This window comes from Quercus suber, unplaced genomic scaffold (assembly GCF_002906115.3).
Source record: "Quercus suber isolate HL8 unplaced genomic scaffold, Cork oak 2.0 scaffold_513, whole genome shotgun sequence".
Classification (NCBI taxonomy): Eukaryota; Viridiplantae; Streptophyta; class Magnoliopsida; order Fagales; family Fagaceae; genus Quercus; species Quercus suber.
In genome coordinates, this window is record NW_027069962.1 from 269,272 (window position 1) to 277,298 (window position 8,027).

At 34.6% G+C, this 8,027-nt stretch overlaps 1 protein-coding gene across 3 annotated transcripts in view; it reads left to right on the top strand.

The window, feature by feature from the left end:
* The first annotated feature begins 3,296 nt into the window (after positions 1-3,296).
* LOC136063337 (uncharacterized) overlaps positions 3,297-8,027 on the top strand; it is an 8,096-nt gene continuing 3,365 nt past the window's right edge. Inside the window, exons 1-4 of one of the 3 annotated variants that reach the window (XM_065763550.1) lie at positions 3,297-3,941; positions 4,732-4,896; positions 6,085-6,249; positions 7,092-7,256. In XM_065763550.1, coding sequence (XP_065619622.1) covers positions 3,810-3,941; positions 4,732-4,896; positions 6,085-6,249; positions 7,092-7,256 — 627 coding nt within the window. In that variant the 5' untranslated portion in view covers positions 3,297-3,809. Of the gene's footprint in view, positions 3,963-4,731; positions 4,897-5,423; positions 5,581-6,084; positions 6,250-7,091; positions 7,257-8,027 lie in introns of those variants that run through there. The other 2 variants (XM_065763552.1, XM_065763551.1) reach the window with 2 other exon arrangements.

An 8,027-nucleotide genomic window follows, 5' to 3' on the forward strand; every position in this document is an offset into this window, starting at 1 on the left:
TTTCTTGTTGAGAGATGTCTTTGAGAGATTAAAATGTTGTTTAGATCCTTGGTTGAGTTGCATGTTTGATTGCATTCATGTCTGTGTTTTTCCCTTCTTGAAAAACTATTTTTAAGCAATCTCGACAGCTCCTTGACACCTCTCGATACCTAGCTTATCTATCAAGCTCTTCAGCTTCTTTTTATCGCAATCTCAATACCTTCTCGATAGCTCCTTGATCCATCGAGAAAGGTTTTGTCTCCTCGATAGCTCCTCGATCCATCGAGCTTTTTTTTTATAGTGGACACCTCTGGACACCTGCTCGATAGCTGCATCTGTCGACCCTTTTAAAGCTCGACACCTCTCGATCTGTCGAGAATTACTAAGCTTCTATATATAGGGTCAGAGCAATCCGAAACTCATTTTGCTTGATCTCTCTCGATCTCTCTAGACTCTTCACCTCCCAAAACCTCTCTCTCTCACTCCAAACTTCATCCTTAAGGATTTTTTAGCCTAGATCAAGTTGTTCTTCACTTGGTAAGGGTCCTAATCCTTCTTTTTCATGCATTTCATGCATTTGACCTAAGTTTTGGGATTTTTTTTGAAAATTTTGGGGTTTTTCAAAATTGATGATGTTATTGTGAAATTTTTAGGATAGGCTTTGTATTTTTTATGTTGAAACATCATGCATTACATCTCATTTGCATTATAACAATGTTTCATGCATTTTTAGATGTATGTTTACTTTGTTGCAAACATGTGTGCTGGAAGGATTGGATTGGGCTGAGCCCATGATGTCTTTATTATTGCATATCACATGTTCATGCATTTTCATGCATACGTACTTTACATTCTATATATTCTTATATATTAAACTGTTTTGGGACTTTTCTGATTGTTTCTTTCTCCCCCCCCCCCCNNNNGGTGCACTGTTCTTGTATATTATTCTTAAATTGGGTTACAAGTTTGGTTTCTGAATGCTACAGTGTATCTTCTTATGATTTTCGATCCCCCTTCTTGTTGCTTCCTTTTCCTTTTATATCATCCTCTCTTCTCATTCCCACTTCACACGTGTATACCGGTGGGTTGGTGTTGATACTTATCCCATCAGCCTATCCTCTAAGTCATGATGCAGTAGCTGTAAGGCTGAAACGCACTGTTCAGGTATTACCTCCACATTAATGCGGCCAAAGAGTTAGCTACAATGCATTTAATGTGGATGCAGCATCTTTCCTTGGAGATACTACATGATTATGTTCTGTCCTATTCACCTATAGTACTTATCTTCTCATATTGGTATGGAAGGTTGCCTTTGTCAGTAAAACACTCTTTCGTACCTCGGCCTTGGTTAATCAAAGATAGGTTTGTCCTCAGCGCAATTTCTTGGACCGTTATGATCAGCACTGTCTTCTTCGCCTACAACTGTGGGCTTCTATGACATCACGTGTTTGTCCTCGGACATGCACTTATCCTCTGTTTGGGCCTCGAGCCCAATACATATATGGATGAGTACCTTTGGACCCTTCGGCCCCACAGTGATGTATGGTATTCTATTTATTACCCAGAGTGTACTAATTTATTAGTGGTTTTAATCTTCTAAATTTATAATTTTATCTAATAGAAACTTCAATGACATATGTTTTTTTGTTATTTTGTTCTTTTTTTTATTTGTTTTCTTCCTTAAAAATGTGTTCATTAAAAATTAAGTAAACTAAACATCGTAATTTGGCTCATAAAATAAAATGATGAAGAAGGAAATATGAATAACAAAATATTCATTGCAAATGGTTGTAGATATTTAATTTGATTAAAAGTATCAATTGTAGCATATGTCATCATTTATTACGAAAATTTGAATATTGTGACAATGTTTTTATCAAATCTTAGTTGTTTATTGTGGGAAGATGACAACATTTCTTATCATTCTTAGTAGAATTTTTTTGTAAGTAAATATATACTGTCTTTAGTAAATAGATTCTACGAAATGTTTTCTCAAAAAAAAAAAAAAAGATTCTAAGAAATGAAAAAGTATTTTATATTAAATGATACCATGCTATCCATATCAAAATCCAATAAATGAAAGACATGTGTGCAAAAATAACTACCCACTAACATATATTTTCAATTGTTAGTGGGTTAGTTATTTTTTGCTGACGTGCCTCACATTTATTGGATTTTGATACCGTTGACATGGTATTATTTGATACCAAATACCTTTTTCTAAGAAATTATCATACTAAATAGATAACCATATGTTAAATAGTAATTCTAAATTTAAATACATGGTTTGATACAACTTCAAAAAAAAAAAAAAATTTAAAATTTTTTCACCAAGGGGCAACATGTGCAACCCTTGCTAGTTTTCTTAAAATCTCGGAGAGTACTTGTGACAATGATACAATAAGTTATTGACTAATTGTATCACATAAATTTAATTTTAATGCTTATATTATTTTTTATAGGACAAAATTTAACTGCAAAATTAGTTGTAGCTTAATACTACAACTTTACTCAATATATTTCTATTTGAGGTGAAATTTGACAAATCCACCATTGGATTACATTTTTTCCTTATATCTTTCATGCTTGCAAAATTTATAAAAAATTAAAAATAAATAGATATGTCATCAATAAATTATTTAAATTGCAAGTTTTGTAATTTAAAATTATGCATAAAATATATGCTAATAGATCATATAGTAAATAATATTCAATTGACACAAAATTTGATATGTGTATTAAGAGCGTAAAGAATATTATTTTATTGAGTAAGACCAATTTTGTAGCTAAACTTTACTCATTTTTTATATTAGACTTTATTATAATTTTAAATTTATAAAATTTACTTAGTATTTGTTTAGGAATAATTTATTTAGCTGAAATTGAAAATTTTTTGTTAAAAATACTATAGATATAGTTAAAACGTAATTGAAATAGTACAGTGAGGCCTATGAATAATACTAAAAAATGTAACTAGACACATAAATATTAGCAAAAAAAAAGCTAAATAATAACAAAAAAAACTAAATTTTTGATTTTTAAGCCAATACCAAATACACACATAGTTATTTGGAAGTTTTTCTTTAAATTCTATATAATTTGAAATTCATCTAATTTATTTTAGTCTTAATATTTATCAAAATCTTTGTGATTTATAATGAATTTATTTAGCACAACCCAAAAACTTTTTTTTTTTCTTTTTTCCCTCTTAGTTTTTTCTCCACCATACACGTACCCACTCATCCCCTCTCTGTACAATCATTTTCTTTTTTCCTTTTTCCTTCTTGTTTTTTTCTTTCCCTCACATACGCGTATCCCACTTTTCTCCTCTCTATCTTCACCGTATACCCACACACATACCCGCCACTCTTTCTTACTTTTGCTTTTGTTGTTTTGCTTCTGCCTCTTCGTCCATCAGTAAATTAAAGTAATCTCTAGTTCAGAGAGTGAGAGAGATCGCCGGCGGAGATCAATGGCCGGCGAAGAGAGTCTTTCGAAGGATGAGCCACCTACTTTCAGATCAGCGTTCTCTCTTATTTATTTGATTAGTTTTATGAGAAAGATTGGGGTTTGTCTTTGTCTTGACTGTTCATTAGCTAAAAAACATTTTGAGTTTTAGAGAGGCCGTTACTGTTGGATACTTTTTGAGTCAAGCATTTCAAAAAAGAAGTCAATTCAAATCCCATTGGATACTTTATCCTCATGGAAAATAAAACGAAGGAGGAGTCTTGTACAATCACAATTCACAACATCTCGCGGTTTTCCGGTGCCGGAAATTCCACTCATTTTTACATCAAAATCTCAGTTTTGCCACTACCGGTCGGTGACGGATGGGTGTCCTTTTCAGCGTTCCGTGGAAGAAAAAGACTCCTCGGAGACCCGCCAAACGCCGCGCTGGAGAACGGATCCGGTGTCCGAAATTTGAACCCTGCTTTCAATTTTTAAACGGATCCGGTCCAGAGGTTGAATCTTGAATCTTGAATGTTAGTACTATCTGTAACAGCGTTTTTATTTCTTAAATCTTGAATAAAAAAAGTTCAATACAATTAAACGGATCCTTAAGCTTTGCGTTTTGTTCTATTCTTAGTCTAAAAAAGAAAAAAAAAATTACAATTAATTTTATAATGTAAATTTCGTTGTTACACCTTTATTTCTCAACATTGTAATCTGCTCGAATGGTTGAATCATAGTTGACACTTGACCCTCTTATAATCATCCTTTTGAAGTTTAAGCTAAGTTACTTGTTGTCTTTTGAGGTTAGGGTGGCATAGATGAAGTAATCAACCATCATATAAAATTCCTCTTGTTTCTCTGGGTGCCAAGGCAGTGAAAATACTTGCTGCCCAGCCATAGATTCGGCTGCTTCTTTCTCTGTTTATCAGAGCTTACCTAGCATTCCCAAAGGAACTTTTACTCCAATATTTCTGTTGAGATTGACTTTTTTTGGGAACCCTTGTCCATTAGATGACCAGTGATTCTTGCATCCCATACTGAGTGAACCACATCCTCACAGCCTTCATCTTTAAGCCACATTGCTTTGAAACGGAGGGCCGTTCTGGTCTTTAGAATCATGCTTGTTCATTGTCAGATCAAAGCCATATAGGCTTGTGACCAGACGAGGAACCTCGATGGCACAGTCATATACTTGACAATATGGAATTTTACTTTTAGCTTCACACCTGTTTGTACTTTTATCTGTAATTTTGCTATTTAATTGAGTCGATGCATTTGTAACTTGTAATTTGTCTTCAGACACGGCGGCTTGATGAACAGCAGGTGCAAAAACTCGTGAAGATGGGCTTTGCTGAGGATGATGTGAGAAGTGCTCTGACATCTGTTGCAGGTGATGAAATCTTGGCTATTAAAATGCTGCGCTTTGCAGAGTGTGTATGGGCTGGAAATGATACAAATACAAAGGTTTAGTCTGAATCTCTAAGTTCCTCATCTAGCCTAGGTCTATCTTTTAATTCCTTGCATGCTATATCTATCTTCTGATGTAGCTTTATCCATGTGACACTAGCTTATTATCGAGAAACTTTTTCCATGAGGTGGAGTTGCCATAACTATCAGTGCCATTGAAATTTACAAAATTAAAGAAGAAAGTTTTATGTTCAGCGCCTTGTTTTAATCAACTAATGATTTGATAAGAAGCTAGATAACTGCTATATTGTGGGAGTTTGCCATTAGGAGGAAAATTTGTCTCATTCATCACGTTTATGCATCCTTTCTCTGTGTGTCGGTCCCACATATAACTGGGGCTTACATAATATAAGAGGGATGATGTTTGTAGCCGATGCATTGAAACCTTGATTGATAAAGCTGGACTTAATTACTAAGTACCATACAAGTAACCTAATAAACCTTGAATTGTACAATCACAATTCACAACAACTTGCGGTTTTTCTGTACCGGAAATTCCACTCATTTTTACATCAAAATCTCAGTTTTGCCACTACCATTCGGTGACGGATGGGTGGCCTTTTCAGCGTTCCGGGGAAGAAAAAGACTCCTGGGAGACCCGCCAAACGCCATGTTGGAGAGCGGATCTGGTGTCCGAAATTTGAACCTTGCTTTACTGAAGAGCTCGAGGCTGCAGGCATGGTATAAACCAATAGGCCCTCAAAAAACAATCTTACTACTACCTGTAACAACGTTTTTATTTCTTAAATCTTGAATAAAAAAAGTTTAATACAATTAAACGGACGCTTAAAGCTTTGCGTTTTGTTCTATTCTTAATCTAAAAAAGGAAAAAAAAAAATTACAATTAATTTTCGTTGTTACACCTTTATTTCTCAACATTGTAATCTGATCGAATAGTTGAATCATAGTTGACACTTGAGCCTCATATAATCATCCCATACTGAGTGAACCACACCCTCACAGCCTTCATCTTTAAGCCACATTGCTTTGAAACGGAGGGCCGTTCTGGTCTGTAGAATCATGCTTGTTCATCGTCAGATCAAAGCCATATAGGCTTGTGACCTGACTAGGAACCTCGATGGCATAGTCATATACTTGACAATATGGAATTTTACTTTTAGTGTCACACGTGTTTGTACTTTTATCTGTATATTTCTTTTTAATTAACTTTTAATTTGTCTTCAGCCATGGCAGCCTGATGAACAGCAGGTGCAAAATCTCGTGAAGATGGGCTTTGCTGAGGATGATGTGAGAAGTGCTCTGGAAGATGTTCCTCGTGATGAAATCTTGGCTATTAAAATGCTGCGCTTTGCTGAGTGTGCATGGGCTGGAAATGATACAAATGCAAAGGTTTAGTCTAAATCTCTAAGTTCCTCATCTAGCCTAGGCCTATCTTTTAATTCCTTGCATGCTATATCTATCTTCTGATGTAGCTTTATTTGTGTGACACTAGCTTATTATCGAGCAACTTTTTCCATGAGGTGGAGTTGCCATAACCATCAGTGCCATTGAAATTTTCAAAATTAAAGAAGAAAGTTTTATGTTCAACGCCTTGTTTTAATCAACTAATGATTTGATAAGAAGCTAGATAACTGCTAAACTATGGGAGTTTGCCCTTAGGAGGAAAAGTTGTCTCATTCATCGCATATGTGCATCATTTCTCTGTGTTGGTCCCACATATGACTGGGACTTACATAATATAAGAGGGATGATGTTTGTTGCTGATGCATTGCAACCTTGATTGATAAAGCTGGACTCAGTTACTAAGTATCATACAAGTAACCTAACAAGTTGACTTGTATTTCATGATTTGAATTCAAAATGAATGTAATTATTCCTTTCATGAGCATCACTTTAAGCCTTGCCCCATCAACAGCGAAAAAACAAAATCATGTAGTGGACTCTTTTTTTTTTTGCATCTGTCATTCAGGAGATATGTTTTGTTTTGTTTTGTTTTGAGAAACATTCAGACGTTTTGCTTATAACTAAAGAAAAGCTATAAAGGCTTGTGATCAAAAGAGGAACTTCGATCGAGCAGTCATATACTTGCATATCTATCACTATCTTCACTATTGAAAAGGTCTCGTCTTCGATATGGAATTTTACTATTAGTGTCACATGTGTTTGTACTTTTATCTGTAATTTTCTTTTTAATTGAGTCTATGCATTTCTAAGTTGCAATTTGTCTTCAGTTATGGCAGCCTGATGAGCAGCAGGTGCAAAAGCTTGCGGAGATGGGCTTTGCTGAAGCTGCTGTGAGAAGTGCTCTAGAAGCTGTTAATGGGGATGAAATCTTGGCTATTGAAATGCTTCGCTTTGCAGAGTGTGCACTGGCTGGAAATGATACAAATACAAAGGTTTAGTTTGAATCTCTAAGTTCCACATTAAGCCTAGGCCTGTCTTTTAATTCCTTGCATGCTATGTTTTTGCAAGCATATCTACCTTCTGATGTAGCTTTATCCATGTGACACTAGCTTATTATCAAGCAACTTTTTCCATGAGGTGGAGTTGCCATAACTATCAGTGCCATTGAAGTTTTCGAAATCAAAGAAGTTTTATGTTCAGCTCCTTCTTTTAATCAACTAATGATTTGATAAGAAGCTAGATAACTGCTAAACTGTGGGAATTTGCCCTTAGGAGGAAAAGTTGTCTCATTCATCACATATATGCATCCTTTCTATGTGTGTCAGTCCCACATATGACTGGGGCTTACATATTATAAGAGGGATGATGTTTGTCACTGATGCATTGCAACCTTGATTGATAAAGTTGGACTCAATTGCTAAGTATCATACAAGTAACCTAATAAATTGACTTGTATTTTATGATTTGAATTCAAAATCAATGTAATTATTCCTTTTAGGAGCATCACTTTAAGCCTTGCCCCATCCACGGCAAAAAAACAAAATCATGCAATAAACTTTTTTTTTTTTTTTTTTTTTTATTGATAAAGCTAGACTCAATTACTATGTACCATACAAGTAGCCTAATAAGTTGACTTGTATTTTTGATTTGAATTCAAAATGAATGTAATTATTCTTTTCATGAGCATCACTTTAAGCCTTTCCCCATCAATGGAAAAAAAATAAAATCATGCGGTGGACCTTTTTTTTTTTTTTGTTTGCATC